Source organism: Lathamus discolor, chromosome 3, assembly GCF_037157495.1.
Source record: "Lathamus discolor isolate bLatDis1 chromosome 3, bLatDis1.hap1, whole genome shotgun sequence".
Taxonomy (NCBI): domain Eukaryota; kingdom Metazoa; phylum Chordata; class Aves; order Psittaciformes; family Psittacidae; genus Lathamus; species Lathamus discolor.
In genome coordinates this window covers 51,212,048-51,234,444 of record NC_088886.1, presented here as the reverse complement: position 1 = coordinate 51,234,444, position 22,397 = coordinate 51,212,048, and the positions used below count along the sequence as shown (strand labels likewise).

At 50.9% G+C, this 22,397-nt stretch overlaps 1 protein-coding gene and 1 long non-coding RNA gene across 3 annotated transcripts in view; both read right to left on the bottom strand.

Moving 5' to 3' along the window:
• Positions 1-2,738, bottom strand: part of RYK (receptor like tyrosine kinase) — a 55,003-nt gene extending 52,265 nt beyond the window's left edge. The window contains exon 1 of one of the 2 annotated variants that reach the window (XM_065675189.1): positions 2,331-2,738. In XM_065675189.1, coding sequence (XP_065531261.1) covers positions 2,331-2,631 — 301 coding nt within the window. In that variant the 5' untranslated portion in view covers positions 2,632-2,738. The remainder of the gene's footprint in view (positions 1-2,330) is intronic. The other variant, XM_065675191.1, reaches the window with a different exon arrangement.
• A 2,111-nt stretch (positions 2,739-4,849) lies between these two features.
• LOC136010989 (uncharacterized) lies at positions 4,850-21,515 on the bottom strand. Its single transcript, XR_010611128.1, has 2 exons — positions 19,555-21,515; positions 4,850-7,367 (listed from the first exon to the last, which is right to left on the bottom strand). It is a non-coding gene; the product is annotated as an uncharacterized LOC136010989 (long non-coding RNA).
• Between the last annotated feature and the right edge of the window lie 882 nt (positions 21,516-22,397).

The window sequence follows — 22,397 nt, the reverse complement described above, 5'->3', positions numbered from 1 at the left end:
CAAAAGACACACAGTTGTGTGCTTACATTTGTTCCAAATCAAATTTGTGATCTAAAGATCACAGATGATATTAAGCGTGAAAACACACCACAGGCTGCAGTATCTCCACAGAACATTTGGGGTTATGAGCCCTTCAGAAAGTCTTCAGAATTTTCTGTTTAACCACAGCAAGAGAGCAGCAAAGACAGAGTTTGTTTAGAAACAAAAGGTGATGAAACTAGATTGTAGGCTTGTATTAGCATCTTGCCTGAACCTAAAAGCTCACTTCACAAGCAGCATCATTTTCCTATGAACTATGAATGACTGTTCTAGCATCAACTAAACCATGGCTTTTCTCAAAGTTACAGAAGCTGAAAAACCTCCCTGCTCTTTGAAAGTTCATGTACATCCATATGAGCACTCAAACCATAAACTTGATTGTATGTAAACACAATTCACATGCTACAAAACTGAATGTTCTGAAATAGCTTGGCTTGTTTTCAGAAGTGTGAAGAACTGGAACAAACCTGTCCATCCTTTTGGATTTCCTTCTGCCAGAGGAATGCATAAAGTCACCAGACTAGTATAAGCACTAGACTGCTTATGCGTCTAGATGCCTCAAACCTCACCCTACCTACAACAGCTAGCAGGTATAAAGGATATCCCTAAAATTAAATCTGCTCATGCCGAAACACAAGGTATATCCTGATAGTTTAGACTGCATCAGATTTCTAGCAATCTGAACCCCACTAACTGAAAAAAGTGACAGTTTATCTCCTCATTAGACTCCAGTTTAATAAAGCCTCTGGGTTGCAGAAGCAGAACAGATCATTATGTCAGTTTCTTGATGTGATTGATATAAATCAGCTACAGACAGCTTGAGTAGTAAGTGGGTTTGGACTCATCAGCAATAGACACCTGTAAGGGAGCTTTCGGGATGCAATTTAACTTAAGAAATAGTAACAGCAGTTTTTCCCTCCCCAGTTGCTACTTAAATATGAATACTTGTGCTAGTTGCCCATGGAAGCCTGGGTAAATTCAGCTAATAGACTTCTGGCACTAGACTCGGGGGAGCTCAAACCTCACTACTGAGTATTTCCAAGATTAACTACTTGTTTAGAAACTCAGCTAAACAGCAATCCTGACATTTTTATCCTCTATCTGCAACAGAGCATCTGGCAGCAAGCATATGCAATGTAAAAATGATAGCAACAGAAAGCTAATCACCAGAGCAAGCCATAAGGGAGAAATATTTACACTGTTATGCAGTCCCTGGGTCCCCTGACTTCAGTCAGCTCCATGCTTAAAGAGTTCAAATTAACCGACCATGGTTTTATTTTGTCCATTTTATGTAAATAAATTCTTCCACTGCTCCTTTTTCAGCTTACAGAAATATAGGACACTTGCTGAAACACAAGTCACTAGGGATACCAACATATTTGTTTTGAGACCCCAGCCACCAACTCTAAACAAGAGCTTAAGCAAGCCAAAGCCTACAGAAAACAAATCTTTGTTTAAATCAGAGACTCTCCAAGCACAAAACTACTGCAAAAGCCCTCCGCAGCAGGCCAGATGGGGGACTTCAGGAACTGTCTCCAAGTACTCGCCCAGCAATTGTCAGCCTGCCTAGAAATTAAGATTCCTTTCACACACACACAATTATTGCCAGGTCTCCACTCTGCCTTCTGAATGTCACTTGCCTCACTAATTAAATCACAGGCCTGAACTCACCTCCTCTTCCAGGGCTTACCCTACTCCCAGCGGGCACCAGCCCCAGTCCCTTGAACCCCAGGAACCCCTCACCCAGTACTCTTTTCCTCTTCCAGCCACACAGACCCGAGGCAGCACAGAGACCCTGTCCCCGAGTTCCTCAGATCGCTCCATTCTCCCCACGGCCCCTGGTCTCACAGTCCTATACAACAGCACACGGATCCCCAGATTCACCTAACCCCACCCCAGTCTCATCACCCTCCCATCCTCTCCTGAGACCCAGCTCCTTCAACCCTACTCTCAGCCCTCCTCCATCCTCCCCTGCACCCCCAGACCTGCCGCCCTCACAGCAGTGCCGCAGACATGCCCATCGCTTCCTGGACCCCCACAGCCCAGTCCTCTGCTACCGCTGACTCCCACCATCCCCAACCCAGTCCAATAGACACCCCACACACACACTTCCTGAACCCCGAAACTGCCAGTCCAAACACAAGAAAAACCCCTCATTCACCCCCTTTAGAGCGCCCAGACCCCCAACAGCATCTCAGTCACAAAGACACCACTCCCCCAGCCCCACAGGCCCCCGTCTGCCTCCCGTCCGCCTCTCCAGCGGGCCCGGCGCGGCCCCGGCCCGCACTCACCGATCAGCCGGCGCACCTCCTCCTCGCTCAGGTAGAGGCTGAGGCTGGGCCCGGGGCCGGCAGGGGGCCAGTCCGGGGGCCCTGCGCTGTGGGGGCCGGAGCTGGGGCCGGCCTGGCCCTCGGCGCCAGCGGGCAGGAGCAGCAGCAGTGGCAGAAGGCGGAGGAGATGGCGGCGCGGGCCCCGCACCCGGCACCACGACGGCCACGGCAGCCGCCGCCGCCGCCCCGCGCCCGCCTCCCCCGGCGCCGAAAGGGGCCGGGCTCGCCGCCACCGCCCCGGCTCACGGCCTCCTCGTACCATGGCTCCGCGGAGCAGGCCGGCAGGGCCGGGGGGTGTAAGGCAGGGAGGGACCCCCCCGGCCCGGCCCGCCCCGCCGAACCCCCTCACACGCCGCCGCGGCCGCCGCTCGCCGCCCCGCCCCTCATGGCTGCGCGCGACCGACGCCGCCGAGCGCCGCTCCCGCGCACGCGCCGCACGCCCCGCCCCGCGCAGGCGCGGACCCTCTGACTCGCCCCTCTTTCCATCTAGCCGTGCCTTTCCGTCGCCCGTCACCGCCGCTTCGGTCCCACCGGGACAAGGGTCCTGCCTCCCGTTGGGTGATGGGGGGGGACAGCGAGGCCCTGCCTGGCCCCTGGCTCCTGCCGGTGACTTAACGCGTGTCGCCCGGGGGCTTCCCTGTGCCCGTCCTAACGGAAGGCAGGAGTGGGGGTGACCTCACCGCCGCCCTCTGCTGTCATCTCCTCCATCCCGCACCGTTCCGGTCCCGCGGTCTGTCCTGCTCGCCTATGGCAGCCTATCGTAGAATTACAGAGAGTTCGGTTTGGGAGGGACCTTCAGAGGTCGTCTGGTCCAACCCCCTCCAATGAGCAGGGACATCTTCAACTAGATCAGCCTGCCTAGAGTCGCATCCAGCCTAACCTTAAATCACAGCATCATAGAACGGCTTGGGTTGGAAGGAACCTTAAAGCTCGTCTATTTCAAGTCCCACTGCCACGGGCAGGGACACCTTCCACTAGAGCAAGTTGCTCCAAGCCTCATCCAACCTGACCTTGAACATGCCAGGGAAGCAGCATTCACAGCTCTCTGGGCAGCCTGTGCCAGCACCTCACCAGGGATACTCCAGTGTCTCCAGGGATGGTGCATTAACCACCTCTCTGGGCAACCTGTGCCAGTGTTTTATCACCCTCACATCCAGCCTGAATCTCCCCTCTTTTAGCTTAAAAACTAGAGGCAGACCCAGCGTGTGTGGGCTCTTCCACTTGGCAAAAACACCCAAGCAAAACATACCCTGAGTAACTGACGCTGCACAGAAAGTTACCCAACTAGAAATACTTCTGGAAGACCAGCATTTTGGTTTAAGACTATTTCCTTTTTTGGTAATTTTTTAAAAACTTCACGTACTGGTGTAATATTTAATGTGTTAATCTGCTCTCTTATCTTGCATTTAACACTCCTTTCAGAGCTAAGAAATGGCAGCAGCATTTCATTTCACTGTAACAAAGGGGGCCTTTGATCTTGAAAGGATGCTTATTTCAGTCCCAGCCAAGCCACTGCTGCCTATAATGATCCTAAAGTAAAATCTAAACTGTAAACACGTCTGCTGTTTTGTTATAGTATGAAATGCCAGCAGCAGTGCTGCATGACAGCTGATGTACTTTGAAAGAATGCAGTAAGTCAAATGACAAAAACAATGCTAAATTCCCATATGAGACTTTGAATCTCCTATACAAACATTCCCGACCTCTTCCCAAAATCCTCTTCTGCACAGAATTTCAAAAGTAAGTATTTCCGTTGCAGTTTTGGCACAAAATTCCATTTCAAGGTGTCCGCTTTTCTCCTGAAATGCAAAATCTCCTGTCACCACTGGGTCCGCAAATGAATCTATTTTTTGGAACTGACGTCAGACCTAAATGCGCCTGTTCCCTCTTCCCCTCCAGGCTGATGATGGAAGAGCCGTCTCCATCATCACCTTCCTACCTGCTTTCAGACCTGGCTGCTTTCCAGCTCCTCTGGACTCCCCAAAGAACAGTAACAGCCTTAGGAAGTTCATCACTAGTAGCTGCCTGCTTGATTGAGATTTTCAGCAGATGTGTCACGATATTCTTTTATGACCATTAAATCAATTAATAGCTTTGAATTCTACACTCCCTTCTGGCCTGCCAGGAGGAATTTCATACCTACATGGGACACCGCGACAGGAGAATAATGCAGGCTAATTGGCCATGGAGGTGTTTTAATCAGCGGGTCTTTCATAACCATGAGAGTGGAAAGAATATAGTAAGTTCTGCTCTCGTAATCACTGTGGTGAAAAGGAAATCACTCGCACACCTTCCCACAGCAAACACCACTTACTTAGCAGCTTGAGGCATAAAAAGATAAAATGGCAAACTGAAAACGGAGTTGCAAATTGCATGCAGGTCTTTAGCTGGATGGATGTGGACCAGCCCAAACAGCACTCACTACTGGGAGAGCCCTCCATACTAGAAGCTCTCCACAGACCATTTGTCAGCCTCTAAACCCCGGGCATGTGTGTTTATTTGCCATTCAGACATACTCTAAAGTTCAGACTCTGGTTATTTTCCAATGCATCTCAATTAGGGATTCATGGACAGACAGGCAACTTGCGGTTGACCAAAACCAAAACTGAGGCTCATCTTTGGCTTAGGAATCCTGAACTGCCTGATAAAAGTCATCGCAAAAGCATTTGCAAAACTAATGTGCTAAATGAGCATGAATTTGCACCAAGCTCTGCTTGAGAAATGTAGAGGATCAGAATGTAGAAAATCAGCCTGTTTCAGCAACTGTTTCGGCCTGTTTAGTCTCTTAAACTAAAGCCTGTTTATGGTAGCAATAACAAGGTGTGCTTCAAGTTGTGAGAGCATAATGTTGTTAACATCCTAATAGTGTATCACTCAAAGATAACTGGTGCAGTGTTACCTCTTGCACTTAGGGTATTTCCTCAGGCTGAGCCGCTCTCACTTTGGTTTCATCAATGTGCTTCCTGAAAGGCTTGCCTAGAGATCAAGCAAACTTCTGTCAGGCTTCTCTGGTGAAGGTACCAGACAGCTTACATGCTGCCAAAGCCACCTGAGCATAGGCATGGATTTATCACTTCAAGAGATCCCTGCTTCACTCGCAGTCTTTTATAGTGCAAAGAGGTAACAGCAAGGCATTGGTGCTGCTTTCTGGGGGGCAGGATGAGCGCAGCAAGGCTGAAGAATGTGGTGTAGGCACCAGGCAGGAGACAAACAGCTCTTTTGTTTTATTTCCATGGGCTTGTCGAAGACTTGGCAGGACAGACAGGAAAATGCAGGCACTCCTCCACTATAAAACAGCCTGTAATGGAGACAGAACCCATAGGAAGCCCCAGAAGGTCACTTCGCCCCAGTTTCCCTGCAATCTGTTTCTGGGCTGCCATTTTCAATAGGATCAAGGGGGGAATATCCATACAGCCATCCTGTGCACTGATAACATTACTTTAACCTTAAGCTCAGTTACGTCTGCCTTGGACACAGGGATATGATATTCAGCAGAAATGTAATATTCAGCAGAAGGTCCCATGCTAGGGTTATTGGACTGCATTTCCTTTCAGTGAGTGTGTAACTTGCCTCCTGGAAGTCACTGGCTGATTTTAACAAAAGGTCACCAAAACCACATAAACCAAATGCAAACAAACACGTTCTTAGGCTGCATCTGCCAGTCTGCACACAGGCGCTTTTAGGGCGAAAGTCACTGCTGATGTGTCTGTTCTGCTAGGCCTGTGAAGCTGATTGCTTGCTGAGCCCTGAAGTTATAATTAAAATGCAGTCTGCTACGCTAAGAATAATCGGGAGTATTAGAAGTCAAATGAGGGTTTCATGGATGTCATGAAACATATCCTTTGGAAAAGGTGAAAAACACAACTCAGAGGCCAGCTCAAATGCTAAAGATCTGTTGATTTTTTTTGGCTGCACAGACTATTTTTGGCAGGATTGAGTTCACAGTCTTTCAAAACCATTCTGGGTAAGATTATATTACAAGGGGATACACGAAGTCTCTCCATGGAAAACTGCTAGCAATAGCTGTGAATTCACAGCACTCGTATGGAAAAGTTTTGCTTGGCTAGGCAGTGGGATGCATCATTGCTTGTGCTCTGAGCATGATTGTATCAGCACTTACCACTACCGTGTCCTGAGGGGCATGGAAGAGCTGGTATTAATTTCTGGATGTAAAACAAATCTGGAAGAGCAAATAGCTGACAATTCATGGCACCGATGAGAATTTGAAACATTAGGACCTCATGGAAGACATACAATATAGGGATATTCACTTGTGTGCTGGAAGATGGGAGAAGGGATTTTGGTTTTGGCTGCTTCATGTCCAGACTTGCTTCCACACGCTGCTGCTGCTGTGATAAAGGATGGCTTTTCCCACCTCCTCTTTAAGACTGTAAATGACTGTGTAACATGCCCTGTAGAACTGGCCCTTTCGCATAGACGCAGGAATGAAGTCCTTCTGCCTCTTTCATTTCATTTCAGTCTTCCAACATTTTTGCCTTCAAAGAGTTTCTCTTCTTTATGAGTACCAGGTGACCTCAGCACTTGGATGGCTTCCAGCAAAGCTGCACATTGTCTGTGTGGCCAAGGAGCCTTCATCTCATTGCTTGCACAAAGACCTCTGACAGGTAGGCTTCTCCACAGAAACGCTGTGGAGCAGATTTAGGAAACCTAGAAGATGTCACAGCTAGGGCTGTGTAAGCACCGGGCTTCCTAAGCTGTTCGGTATTTATTTTCTCAGACAACTTCTAAAGGGCTCTGTCATGGTAGAAAGAGCCCCTTTCCATGGGCAAGGACGTATGTGTACACTTCCGAGTAGCAATAAAACCCATTCATTTGCTCTGCTTCACCTGCTGACATTTGTTGAGGGGTGTCCCACTTTCTGTCTTTGATACAGCAAAGTGTCCCAGGGTTTCCAGTTCTCCTCTCTTATTTGGGTGGAACAGACTGGAGACTTACTGATTTTGTTCTCCCATGTCTCCAAATTTGCCATCCCTTTTCCTGCAGCCAAAGGAGGACAACCAAGAATGAGGGAATTGGCTATATATTGAATTGTATAAACAGATGCATATTATACATACATAAATTATACATACATATTATAGATACATAAATAGCCTGTATAGATACAGACAGACCCATGATGTCTTCCAGGGTAGAAAGAGCTGAAATTTCAAAGTTGAAAACATACAGACACACACACCTCCCTCCAAACTGTTTTTATCCCATCAAATCAACCATAAACATAAGGCACTAGCTGGGAAGCCTTTTGTCCCCCATTTCTGGAATAGCAGAAGCAGCACAGAGGGAAAAATAAAAAGCCTCAGATTTGCAGATGGCTTTCCTTTCCAAAACACTTGTACTTTTTCTTATATTAATTTGAAATTGTCAGTATTATGGACACAAAAATGTTATGGACATAGGTCCATAAAGCCGCCCTTGAGAAGGAAGAGTTGGACCGCTTGGGCTGGAATATATAAAGAGGGGAAAAGTTGCTCACAGCACAGAGCAGCAGAGGGAAATGCTGCAGGCAAGTTCCTGGAAATGTAACATTTAATGGAAAAAACATCCTAGGAATATTAAGCTAACTGAGACCTATATGGCATTAGGCAAGCAGAGGCTGGAAGAAAGCAGTGCATCAGAATACAGTTTCAGCATGTGGTTGCTAAGGCACATGCCATTCCTTTGTTTGCCTTATAAGGGGAGTGTTGGATGCCATGATACTGCTAAATATGAAATAAATAGCTTGCATTTGGGGGGTGGTTGTCTCACCTCTTTTCTCCCCAGGACACCCGTGGGATGCTGGCTGGGGTGTGTGTTGTCTGGAGAGTTTTCCTTGCCAATAGATGCCAGGATCTGGGGCTGTTTTAAGGCGTAGATTGCCATTACAAGGCTTGTAATGCTGTTACATTTTGTTTTGCACTCAGATGATCAGAGCTTAATGCTCAGGTGAGAGCTGGCATCAGGATAGAACAGAAAATCACGAATAAAACCATTTTGATGACAAAATGGAGAGAAAATTAAGATGTCTGCTAGAGGGAGCAGAGAAGGCAAGCAGGCCTTGGGGGATCCCTCCAGACCTTGCACTGTAGTTCAGCACACGAATCCAAATGAAGCACCCGTTCTCAGAGAGCTCAGTCTTCTCCGTGCCTTTCCCTTTTCCCTTGGGAAGTCAACTAAACAGCAGTTATAAACTAGTGCGGACATGTTTTACGGATCACTTATGTAAGTTTTCCACTGTGCTCTGGAGGTTTGGGTTGTTTTATGGTTTAACGGGGTCTTTGGGAGCCCACACACTGTATAGGAATGGAGATCACTACTTGTAGGAGTCACTGTACCCTATCCTTCTTTCACAAAAGTACAACTGGAGCATTTGCCCAGGAAGTGGAAAATTTTTGTTTGACTTCCTTTCTGGGAAAGTATTAAAATCTCCATTTTCACTGGGGTAAAAGTTACCACACATGAGAGCCAGGAAGCAGGAATCACTGGCTCACCCAGCTCACTGAATCCCACTCCCTCTACAGAAGGGGTTGCGGAACCCCTGGATCCATCACAGCAGGAAGCAAGAGGGAGCATGATTCTCGCACTCCTGTCAGGGTTTAGATGGTTCTGGGGAGCAGCAAGCCTGACTTTCTTTAGGCTGCAGAGACCTAACTCATCTCTCATTCCCTGGCCTGGTGGTGTTACAATCCGTGCAATGTCACCAGCACAGCGTCTGAGGAAAAGCAAACCCTGCTCACTCCTTGCATAAAGGGTATGAACAAGTGTTTTGGTCTCTGTATCCTACATGGATGAAACCTCTTGTTTGTGATCCCAATTCAGATGGCCACGCTCTCCTGCATGCTCCAAATAAGCAGCTCCTGAACGACTCCTGCTCAGCAGGAGGGATACTTGAGAGATTTTTGCCTCTGCGCACATACCAGAGAGACACCAGGGCTCCAGTTCCAAACCTCAGGCTGGGCACCTATGGTTAGAACTTGCACATTTGGCAGTGGTTAAGTTATTGGTGTAACCAAATATAGACTATGGTGAATGGTAGGTGATACTAATGAACTCGCTGTGGGCGACAGGAATCTCCCCGTGGCTTTTGGTGGCCTTTAGAGCAGAGCAGATGGTGATCAAACCCACCAGAACCTGCCCATGGGGAGGAAGAAGAGTACTGGTATTGATTTCCTCAGCCGCACGTGCAATTTAAGTCATTATTGTGGCCAAATAGAGGTACCTGCTTCTCTTCCCAACACTGGGCAATAGTGTTACACCCTAAGCTCAAGTGGACACCTTTTACTGAGAACAAATATATTTTACTTCTGAAAAATAGATTTCCATAGCTGAAATAATCTCATATAGATAAAAATAGATCAATTTTGATCATGCTTACATTGCAGAGCCCATATACCAACTACTTCAATAGACTCTGAATCCTAGTCTTTGGGCTTGGAACATACCCAGCACCAGTAAGCCAAAAGACTTAGTGGGATGCTTTACCTCATTAAAACATGTTGTACTTCTGACTGCATTCTGTTCTTTCAGGACTGCTGCGTTTCCATAAAACCTCATCTTGAAAGTGAGATGAGGGTCAGGAAAAAGGCTGTGTGGAAAGACAATCTGACCCTCTCCCATCCAGCTGTTCCTGGGTGTTTCCATAGTCCCTGCCAGACCATTCGTTCTCCAGCAGCTCGTGCCAGTATTCCCACATAGATTTCAGTGCTGAAAAACCCTTTAAAGCCCCAGAGTCAGTGAGGTACGATCCTGTAAGCAGGTATTAGCTTGGGGCAGGTCTCGCCCCAGCCTGGATGACACATTTTCACCAGCTGGTTCCTCTGCTGATTTCTCACTGTTGTGACAAAAAACCCAAGCCAGGCATTTTCTATACGAGGTGCTTCAGCAGCAAGTCACTGTCCTAATGGATGCAGAAATGGGGACAGTTTCTCTGCTGGATGCCTCCATTCTCCCCACAGGCTGGATTTTAGTCTGGCTGTGAGCTGTCCCCAGCTGCATGGCTCAGAAGTTATTTCCACTCCTAGTCCAGCATCTGCCCTTGATAGCTGGGCAGAGATTTACGGAGGAAGGGAGAAGGACCAGGGGCCCCAAAGGTGCTGTGTCCCATAGCGAGCAGGGATGGGCAGCTGAAGGCTCTCCCAAGCCCAGACAGAGCAGAGCAGTCCCTTAGCCTGATGCATTTTGTGCCAGATTCCCCTGGCACCAGCTTTCGCTGTCTTTAAAAGCCATCAGTTACTGGGAACTTTCTTGCTTCATGATCACCGTGGTCAACCATTTCTCTTGCATAAGCAAAATAAGCTACATTTCCTTGGCTTTTCACTGTAAAGTGGAAGCCTGACTTCGAATGAATTCCACAGGTCTTATTTCAGCATTTTCATTTTTGTCCAGTTTCTGTCAGGACTGGACACAGCACCCAGTGATGGATGGCAGGAACTGATTCTATCTCCCATTTCCTACTGAAGGCATCTCCACATGTGTCAGGGTGAGGGTTAGGTCAGGTGGAAATGGGCTTTCCAGCACTGTTCAACATCTTCATTGCTGACATTGACAGTGGGTTTGAGCGCACCCTCAGCAAGTTTGCTGATGGCACCAAGCTGTGTGGTGTGGTCAACATGCTGGAGGGAAAAGACGCCATCCAGAGGGACCTGGGCAGGCTGGATGAAGTTCAACAAGGCCAAATGCAAGGTCCTGCGCCTTGGTCAGGGCAATCCCAAGCACAAACACAGGCTGGGCAGAGACTGGGTTGATTGAAGCCCTGAGGAGAAGGACTTGGGGGTGTTCATTGATAAGAAGCTCCCCACGACCCAGCAGTGTGTGCTTGCAGCCCAGAAACCAACCATGCCCTGTGTTGCATCCCCAGAGCATGAGCAGCAGGTCGAAGGAGGGGAATGTCCCCCTTTACTGCACTCTGGTGAGATATCCCCCCTGCAGTCCTGCGTCCAGCAATGGGGCTGGTTCAGCCTGGAGAAGAGAAGGCTCAGGGGAGACCTTAGAGCAGCTCCAGTGCCTAAAGGGGCTACGAGAAACCAGGAGAGGGGCTTTGGACAAGGGCCTGTAGGGACAGGACCAGGGGGAATGGCTTTAACCTGACAGAGGGGACATTCAGATGAGACACTAGGAAGAAGCCCTTCCCTGTGAGGGTGCTGAGGCGCTGGCACAGGGTGCCCAGAGAAGCTGTGGCTGCCCCATCCCTGGCTGCCCATGAGCTTTAAGCTCCCTTCAACCCAAGCCATTCCATCACCCTGTAACGTCCCCCGCGCCGGGCCCGCTGCCGCTCGCGGTGCGGTGCGCGGAGCGGACGGTGGGTGTCGCTGCCCTCCCGGTCTGACCGCGCCTCCGCCCGTGCGGACACGGGGCAGCGCTGCTCCGGCAGCGCGGTGCGCAGGAATCCCCCACGAGCGCCGGCAGCGCCTCGTGCAACCACTCGGCTCGGTGTTAGGGGGCCTTATGCAGCGATTCGCCCCTCAGCCTGGCAAAGCTGTCCTTTCCCTGGTTGCACCCGGGGGAAAGCGCTCCTGCGGGCACACGGCTTCAGAGGGCTGTACTGTGGGGTCAGGCAGCCTACTGCTCCTGGCAGAGCTCTGTGGCACCCCGCTCCATGTCTTGTCATTAACACCAAGGATGAGGAACCCCACAATAGAATCATAGAACCCCAGACTGGTTTGGGTTGGAAGGGACCTTAAAGCTCATCCAGTTCCAACCCCTGCCATGGGCAGGGACACCTTCCACTAGAGCAGGGTGCTCCAAGCCCCGTCCAACCTGGCCTTGAACACTGCCAGGGATGGGGCAGCCACAGCTTCTCTGGGCAATGTGTGCCAGTGCCTCAGCACCCTCACAGGGAAGAACTTCTGCCTAAGAGCTCATCTCAGTCTCCCCTTTGTCAGGTTAAAGCCATTCCCCCTTGGCCTGTCCCTACAGGCCATTGTCAAAAGCCCCTCTCCAGGTTTCTTGTAGCCTCTTCAGGCACTGGCAGCTGCTCTAAGCTCTCCCTGGAGCCTTCTCTTCTCCAGGCTGAACAAGCTGAGCTCTCTCAGCCTGTCTCAGAGCAAAGGTGAAGAACTGCAGAGGTGAAAAGTAAACATTGCTGCAGATCCAGATTCCTCCCATGAGATATGAGAGCCAAGGATGCCGTAATATTCCAGGATTTTAAAAGCAGCTGGGTTTTGGCATGCCTGTCACTCCCATGAAAACCCAAATTGGTACCACAGGGGCAGATGAGCCAGACTTGCATCATCCCAGCCAGAGTGGGAACTCCAGGCTCCTGATGCCCTGTATTGCCTCTGCACAAGGAAGGGATGCTTTGCTGAAGCGTCATAGACACGAAGCACATGCTGAAACCTGCTCATAAAAAACTGCTCATGGAGTGGTTTTAAATACCCGGTGCAATAATATAAACTATTCCCTTCAGGATCAGGGAACTAGGGATACCTGCCTGCCTTCCCTTGATCGATGATGGAAAAGGTGTATAAGCGAGTCCTGCCCTGGCTCAGCTGCATTCTCACGCTGGAGCCAGCCACCGGCCTGTTCCTGCTTAGCCTCTCCAAGGATTTTATCTTGCTCGTAGTTTATTTCCCACGCTACTCTGCTTGCCAGCTCTGTTCCAGGTCCTGCTTGCTAGATACACCCCACAGCCATCCTGCCAGCAGCTCATCTGGATTGGACTGCTTGCTGCAGCCAACATGGATGGGTTTCTTCCAACACCTCTCAAGCAGTCCTGGAACCCAAGACTTGCTTTTAATGATGTTCCTGAGCAGCACACAGTGCTGTTGAGCCCCGGCTGGTGCCAGGTTTAAACAACACATGATAAATACTAGAATAGCCTGAGCTACGGAGAACTCCTCAGGCACCAGTTTCTAAGGATGATCTAATACATTTCTTGGACGCTCCGGTCCTCCTCATTACTCTGCTGCATTTTTTCCCCCTGCTATTTTTCTTCCCTCCCAATAAAATGTTTTGGTTTTCTTTCTTTTTTTTTTCCCTGCTTGAGTCTCTGAAATGCGCACCATGGCAACAGGCTGGAGGAGCGAATTCCCTGGATCCGCTGGGTGTCCTTGGGGTCTGGCGGGGAACGAGGGGGATGAATTCCATCCATTCCCTCTCGCCTGGAGCGGTGTTTAGTAAACACACTCTGAGCACACACATGCTAACCCCTGCCCTGCTCTGCCACACACCCACCGGCACGGGAAAGGCTTTTCCATGGGCTTAGCACGTCTCCTTACGTCCCCCTGGACCAAGTGGCACCCCTCTCCCCGACACCCTTCTGGGGTGGCATTTTTGGGAGCAGTGTCGAGGAGGAATGCAAGCCGCTGGCGTCGGGACAGGAGCTGACATTCCCAGCCCGGGGCTGAAGAATGTGGACATAGTGTCCGCTCCAAACTCCAGCGCTGGAGTTCATTCACCCTGCACCCCAGGCAAGGGGGGTACTAACATGCAAGCAATGCTTCTGTGACCTGGGGGCTGATGCACTCCCCCATCACCTCCAGGCACTCCAAGGATGTCCCCATGCAGGACATGTTATGCTGGGCCATCTGGGAAATTGCTTGTCCTTGTTTTGGTGGCTCCACGGCCTCTGTCCCTCAATCTGCAGATACAACAGCCTTTTCTTGGAAAAGCTGGGAGAGCAGGAGGTGCACTGCATGCTGCAGGGTGAGCTGGTTTCGATGCAGCAGGCAGCTCTAAACTTGGAGAAGACAAACCTGTCCTCAGTGGGACAGCAGCAGCAAAGTGAAGATCACCCTTAGGAACTGAGCACCCTGGCTCAATGGGTCTTACTTAAAGACCCCAAAGAGGCAGTGCAGGCTGAAGGTCTTATAAGGTTTTTAAGCAAAGCTGACCTGCTTTAGTGTCTGTATTGTGGCAGAAACTAGAATTGAATGTAGGTTCAAGCCCTAAACCCATTGCTAACTTTCAGCTTATCTTTCCAAGGCAAACATGGGTGTCCTAATTCCCCCTGCCCCTCCGACACACCCAGGCAAAGGACGACGAGGGCTATTTCTACACTTCATCATGTTACACACCGCTTGGATTACCGCATGGCATCCAGTTTGTTTGGAGCAGGGTCTCAGGAACCAGAATAGTTTTGCATTAATACAGTTCTCAACAGTTCATAGGTTTGAAACTGGATATGATGGAGCTACTTGCCTTTACTTAGACTGGATTGTATGGGGCTTTATGGCTTAAAATAGGAAAGCTTCAGCAATAACAATGATACAACGTGGTTCAGGCAGAAAGATCCCCACTGATTCACCACCCTGTTATGCCAGCATTACGACACCAGGGAAATGCTGCTCATTCCACTGGTTTTCAAGGGCAGTGAAGCCCCAGGATTTCAGGGAAGCTGAGAAAGTTGGGGAGTTTTGAAAGGATTTGCAGAATTCTCATTGTTTAAAAGCAGCAGAATATGACAGGAGGGATCTCTGCAGACAATAAGAAACTGCGGTTCAACAACAGGACGGAATAAAGCAAGATATCACTAAATCCACCTTTGTGCTGCTCCTGGGGAGCAGGTGAGCGCGGGGATGGAGCCATGCTGGGGATGGAGCTCAGCAGCAAACACCCCATGTGGGCCCGCAGACTGACCTGGCAGCATTCCCAGGAGGCTCAGCGACACAGGTTCCCATCCCTCCCCTACCTGCCCCAGCTTCTGGAAGGCCTCCAGGTGTTGCACAAAAGCAAAGCACCGGTGGTTTGTTGCAGAACCTGAAGGAAGAGGCAGCACTTGCCTCGGCACGTTGGAGCCAGCCAACACTTTCTAGTCATGCTCTTGAAGCAAAGCTCAGGGAGCATCCAGGGTTACCCGGCACATTCTTGTCTGAAGAAAAGACTGTTCCTGAGCCCTTAGCGTGTTCACCAATGTCTTTTGGCTGTCAGAGCCTGCTGTTGAAATACAGAAGAAGCTGACCCATGTCCTTGATGGGAACAAGAGGAGAGCAGGGCTGAGCTGCAGAGACCCATTGTCCCAAAATGACATCTTCAAGGGAAAGAAAAGCCCTGAAAGCAGATGCAGCACAAAGGCCATCTGCTCTGTTCTTCATCAAAAAAAGGGACTGAGGTTGCTTTGGACCAACAAGGGGAACATTTCGGCCCAAATGGAGATGCTTGGGCATGCTCTGCCCATGCTGGCTCTCAAGGATTAAGCCTCATGTTTGTTTTATGGTGATAGAGCTCACTCTGTCACGCTGCTGCTTTGTCATCCCAAGGCTTTGTTCCCTGGCCCATGAGTGAGATTCGACAGTCAGGGAGATGCACAGCTGTGCTCTGGTTGTGCAATGCAAGGCTGCGTAGGGAGGCAGCAGGAAGGATCCACAACACAACAGGAGCCTCCACATTCATGATTCCGTTCTTAAGTATTTGTGCTGTGGTCATGTCAAGGGTCCCTAATTCTAGCACCAAGGATCCCCAGCACTGGAGCCAGGACAGGTTGTGGAGGTGGAGATGCTCCAGATTCAGACCAATTTTCAGTGCTCATCCTGCCAGGGCACCAGCCTCCAAAGAGCAATGGGAATGGAGGTGGACCATGGAATGGAGATGGTGTTTGGACCATCTCCATGGGAGTGGAGATGGTATTTGGTAGAGCATGAAAAGCACGGAAGTGTTGGGGTTAGCTCTCCTGCCTTGAAGCAAGCAGAAGCCAAAGGGTGTGACATGCTGCCTTACTTGCTTTACCACAGTGATGCTTCCTGCAACCTCAGCCCCCTGAGCAAGCCCTCCTGCTGTCCGTGGCACAGCAATCCCCAGGGCAATCTTCATTGTCCCCACTCCTGTTCTGCAGCACAAGTGCCCACAAAGCCACCAGCTGGGCTCAGCTGCATCCGTGGCATGCTTGTCCCTCTCATGGGTTGTCTTCTCTCTTACAGTCCCATTGAACCTTGCAAATCCAAAGTGGGCCCTCCTGTATTCACTGCACGGCTTCCCTTGCACCCTCCTGGCAGCAGCTCCGCGGCAGTGTGAGGACTCACTGCCAGCTTGGAGCTCACTCAGCAGCGCTGCCAGCAAATGCCTGGCATAGAAGAGGAGGACAGCAGGGAATACGCCCTGGAAGCAGCGATAAACAAGAAAACAGATCACAGAAAACGAAGAAATGCCTGGGACTTGGAATGTGCTCTACCCGACCTGCTGGTGAGCCCTGCATGGGGAAGCTGGGTGCTGGGCAGAGCCGAGCCTTCCCCCCTGCTGAGACCCCCTGCGGTCTGCACCCAGCTCTGGGGCAACAACACAAGAGGGATGTGGAGCTGTCGGGGTGAGTCCAGAGGAGGCCACAGACATGCTGCTGGAGAAGAGAAGGCTCTGTGGAGACCTTAAAGCAGCTTCCAGTGCCTAAAAGATGAGCTTTAAGGTCCCTTCCAACCCAAACCAGTCTGTGATTCTATGAATACAGGGGCTCTGGGGCAGAAGCAAGAGGCATTTGGGCCTCAAGGTGCTGGAGACACACATTTAGCTCTGCAGGGGCACATCCCAAAATAATGGCCGCAGGGCAATGTCTCCATGGTGGCTCTATTCTGGGATGAAGCCACATCAGGAGGCACCAGCTTAGGAATAGCCACAACTGGTGAGGGCAGCCCTGGTGTGCTTCCCCATGTGGAGACAAACCTCACTTGCACCACAAGCATCTTTTTCCTGCCCATGTCCAGTCCAGTTCATCAGGAAGGGCCAGGGAGAGGGACCCATTTGCCAGTTTTCAGTCTGATTTCATCAGAATGTCCTCCATTGGTTCGGCTGCTTTTTCTTATGTTTTTTTCTTTCATTCCACTTTTCTCTTTGGGCAGCGGGGAGGAGACAACTGGAAAAACCCCGTGTGTTTTGGTTGCCCTGGAAACATGCTCCTAAACTTCTGGTGGATCCAAGACATGCCAGGAGTTCCAGGACAGCCACTCATGGTGGCGGAGTCTTGCCCTTGCTTCCCAAAAGGGGCAGGGCACTGTTGTCTGTTGGGTCTGGGCACATCTGGCCCTGACCTACCCTCTGGACCGACCCCTGTTTACTCCTCAAATACGGCATTGCTTACAAATTGCTGGGGAATGCCATGGGATCGCTTTGCTGGTGTAGTGTTACTTCATGCTGGACCCTATGCAAGAGGAAAAGGGAAAAAACCACCCCAGGACTGTGCTTTAAGGCTGTAAAAATGCGGGTGGGAATATTTTCCAGCCTGTGTCATGTTCTGTCGAGGCCAAAATTCACATTCTGCCTCTCGCTGTTTGTGTTTTTCTCCCTGAAACTCTGAAGGGAAGTGATTCTTCCAAACACCCCCCTCTTCCTTTTCCCCCAGTGAAGAACTTCAGGGAAACCTTGAACATGTAAGTTTGCAAGCACTGGGAGTTGAAGCTTTCCCTTGGCCTGAAGCAAATGGTTTCCCTCGACTTCAAGTATTTCAGTGATTTTCCTAAGCAAGAGAACAGTGAGGAATGGGCACCTTCTCCTCGGTTAACACAAACTCATGCTTGGTGTTTTAGAAGAGTTTTAGCTGCAGACAGGGAAGACAAATTCCTATGAAGCGTTGGCTCCTCAGCGTGCAGGAAGGCCTAAAGTCCGAGCTTTTTCCTGGAAGGAAGAAGTTAGGGGGTTAATATTTAAAGAAGGGGGGGGGGGATAAAAACTCAACCCCAAGCCACTTCCATATGGGAAGGTGTTTCACTTGAAATTTCCTGGGCAGTGCTACTGAGCAGGCACTCAGGGCTGCTTTAAGACCTGGGAAACACAATTAAAATGGGCCTATAAGAAAGATGGGACAGACTTGTTAGCAGGGCCTGTTGTCATAGGATGAGAGGTGATGGTTTTGAACTAAAACAGGGAAGACTCAGGCTGGATGTGAGGAAAAAAGTCTTCACAATGAGGGTGGTAAAACACCGGCACAGGTTGCCCAGAGAGGTGGTGGCTGCACCATCCCTGACAGTGTTCAAGGCCAGGCTGGATGTGACTCTGGGCAGCCTGCTCTAGATGAAGATGTCCCTGCTCATTGCAGGGGGCTGGACTAGATGAGCTTTGAAGGTCCCTTCCAACCTAAACCGTTCTATGATTCTATGATTCTAATCTATGAAGGAATCTCTGCGTTTCTAAAGGCAATAGCTCCAACCTTCTCGATCCCCTGTGGCTGGGCATCCTTTGACCATCCTGTTGGAGAAGAGCTGTGAGCCTAGTGTGAGCCTTTTTCCTTCTAAATGAGCTTCTAATGGCCTCGATTTTCCTCCATTCCAGTTAATTAATTCCTGTCTCCCTCTGCATATCTGGGCTAAGCACTTTGCAGGGACCTGCGGTGGGACTTGGCACTTCAGTCCATTCTGTGTCAATCCAGCCCCGTGTGCTAATGCTGGTCCCACCGGAACAGTGTGCCGAAACCTGTCACAAACCTCTAACACTTCCCTGCTGCAGCAAAACCAAATAACCAACCCCACATCAGTCTGTGCAGGATGCTGTCTTCTTTTTCTTTCCTGTTTCTGCTTGAATATTTTCAGTAGTATGTTTGAAAGTGAAAAGCTTTGGAAAAGAACCCCTGCCTGGTAGGAATTCCCAAACGGAATGATACACTTAGAGTTGGATTTTTTGGTAAAAAATAAAAAGCAAGGAAAAATAAAAAGGCACCTTTGGCCATGGACAGCTCAAACACCAACGGGGCTGACGTGAATAATGGCCAGGATCCTGCGAGCCCTTTGTGTGCTCCTGCTCTGACGAGAGCTGTCTGGATGCTGGGGGACCCCCATCCCTGCAGGCAGTGAGAGCTCCACTTGAGCAGGTCCTGAGACTCCTGCTATGACTTTGCTCCAGGTGGGGAGGTGATGTGGGGTCTCCTGGGGTCTCTGCCAACCTCAGCAATGCACTGACCTCCTCTACCTCTCCCCACTACAGGCGTCCATTGAGGCTCCGCATTGCTCCTTGTCTGCTGGAGCATCTGAAGCATCCCAGAAATCTCACAGGAGGAGCTGGTGGAGACACAGGAGCCCTGACCCACCCCATGCCTGTTGCCCTTGCTCTGACCTCCTGGAGAGATGCAGATAACTGAACCCTGGGCTGGAAAGTGTCTTTTGGCTGCAGCCATGCCCCTACCTGCCACATGCTGACTCAAAGGCCCCTGTGCTGGGTCTAGGGAAGGCTTTTGGGATCGCACCTAAAAGCAAAGGCCTATGCTGCAGGAGGATGAGGAGGAAAGAAAGAGGAGGAAGGAGCCAAGGGACCTGTGAAGCAAACTGGGGAATACCTGCTGCATGCAGGGGCTGGACGGTCAGGCTGCTCTCATGCTCCCCTCATCTCCCACACACGTCTTCAGTGCCTGGGGACACAAAGAAAAGAGCACAGGCAGCATCTAGTGCCCTTGCCCCAGCTGCCTGCAGGAGCTGCACCCGCGGAGCATCCCAATCCTCCTTGAGCATCCCCATCCTCTTCAAGTACCCCCCGCTGGCTCTGCCAGGGAAGGTGATAGGAAAGGTGCCGAGCTGCTCTGCCACCAGGCTTAACCCCAAATTCACCTGCTGCTGGCTGTGGGGCACAGTGAGAGCAGCCAGGGAATGGGTGCAAGCAGAGAGGGCCAGCAAGCTCATCTGCCTGGGTTTTCAAGGTCACAGAGGTGGTGGGAAGGAAAGAAAAGAGACCAAGGCAAAAAAAAGTTGACTCAGAAACCGCAGGGAATTTTTTGCCTTTTTAGAATACTGGGAAGAGAAAAAATAGCCACAGATATTCAAAGCATCCGGGATAATAACAGCCTGTTTACTGTTTGCATGCAAAGATGGCAGGCAGGCAGCACAGCGCAGGGAAGAGGAATGAGGAATTTGCCGTGCTCTTGCCACGGCCCAACCACTTCTGCTTATCCCAGCAAAGTGCCGGGCGGCATTCCCGGCTGCCTGCACTAGCAGGACCTGGGTGTCCCTGCCACGACGCCGGCCACTGGCCCCGGTGGAAGGGCTTTGGGAGGCATTTGGGGCTGGGGAGGACAGAGGAGCTCCTGGTGCTGGAGGATGCTCCATGGCTGGGGGGATGCAGCATCCCAGTGGGAGACCCGACCACCATCGGGCCATGCACCTTCCTTAAATAACAACACCCACCATGTGGGTCCTGTCTCTGCTCCAGCGCTACACACTGATGGTCTGCATGGAGGGGGCGTCTTTGGGATATCCTTGTAAATGCAACGGGAAGCAGAGTCCAACTTGGGGGGGAGCATTGGTCCCCCAGCAGAATAAAGCCACGGGGAGCCCCCAACAAGGTCTGGGCACAGAGAAGACTTGGGGACCCCCAGAGAAGGTGGTGGGGTTTGAGGGGGAGGCAGGGAATGAGAGAGGGATGGGGAAGAGAAAGGTTGAGCAGGCCTGGCGGGGAGAGCTTCATTCCTGCCGGCCTGACGAGCAAGCCGGGACTTGAGGCAAGAGAAAGCACCGCGGTTTGCCCAACTGGTTTGCTGGGAAGCTGGCTGCAGGGCTGGCCCGCAGCGCTGCCGAGCTGCCCCCACAGCAACCAGGATTAATTGGAAGAGAAGAGAAATTCCCTTTCTCCCGAATTGTGGGGGGGGGATTTTTGGCTTTCCAAAGAGCCATTTTCCATCATAAGGATGTCGTGTTGAGCTTGTCTTTCTCCATCCAACTCTAGCATTTGGCAAGTGGAAAAGGAGAGGAGGTGCATGATGAGGGGGTGAGGAGGGATCAGGGCCAACAAAAGACCTGCCAAGGGTGCTCCAAGGACCAAGCTTCAACCTCCAGGCTCCAAGGAGAAATGAGGAAAAGCAGGAACCAAAGCTGCAGAGATGCTGCTGTGGTGTGGCACTGGGCCACCGAGGTGCTCCCGGCGGAGAACAGGACCTGGTGTATGGCCACGGGGCCCCAACAAGTTCCTCAGCCTTGTGACCACAGGAGGGACCGTACCTCCCCAAATAGCCCCCGGGCCAGACGAGTGTCTGCCTTTCCCCCGCGAGAGAGCTGCTGCCCCAGGACAGGGCGTCTCACCAAAGCACCAGGGTGACGGTCGTGGCCCTCGGAGCAGAGCTTGCTGGCCCCTTTCCATCTCTGCAGGGCTGTGGATGTGCAACCCACACAAGGTGTTGCATTCAGGCACCAGCCCAGACAGCAGCTTGGCAGACATCCGCAGCCACCCCGTTTTAGGGACACAGGCACACAGGGATGCAAGGCCTGAGGACATGGGGATGCAGGGATATGGGGATCATAGAAATCACAGACTGATTTGGGTTGAAGGGACCTTAAAGCTCATCCAGTTCCAACCCCCTGCCACAGGCAGGGACACCTTCCACTAGAGCAGGGTGCTCCAAGCCCCGTCCAGCCTGGCCTTGAGCACTGCCAGGGATGGGGCAGCCACAGCTTCTCTGGGCACCCTGTGCCAGGGCCTCAGCACCCTCACAGGGAACAATTTTTCTCTAATATTTAATCCAAATCTCCTCTCTGTCATGTTAAAGCCATTCCCCCTTGTCCTGTCACAACATTCCTTTGTCCAAAGCCCCTCCCCAGGTTTCTTGTAGCCCCTTTATGCACTGGCAGCTGCTTTAAGGTCTCCCTGGAGCCTTCTCTTCTCCAGGCTGAACCAGCCCAGCTCTCTCAGCCTGTCTCAGAGTAGAGCTGCTCCAATCCTTGCAGCATCTCTGTGGCCTCCTCTGGATGCAGAGATCAAGGACACAGGGGTGCTGGGACACAGGTATCAAGGACACAGAGATCACAAACACAGCAATTGGAGCAGGAGCAGGAGGTTTGGCTCCCATACGGTATTTCAGCTGTGCTGTCGTGACAAGGACATGTCTTGGCGTCAGCAGCAGCCACATGGGATAAAGCGATGCTGATGGTGAAACCCAGTGAGATGGTGTGGAAAGGGTGGAGGGAAATGCCTGTGATGACAGAGCGATAAAGCAGGTGATAACACACCCCACACCAGCCTTCTTTGCTCCAAGGTGTGGAGCTCCATCAGGCTGTTACTCTGAAAAGCAACCCTACCAAAACTGCTGCCATATCCATACGGGCACAGCAGGAGGAGATCAGGCATCCTCCCCCCATGGCCCTATTACCATATTCACAGATGGGATTTTCCTTCCCCTTCCTATATTCTTGTTAT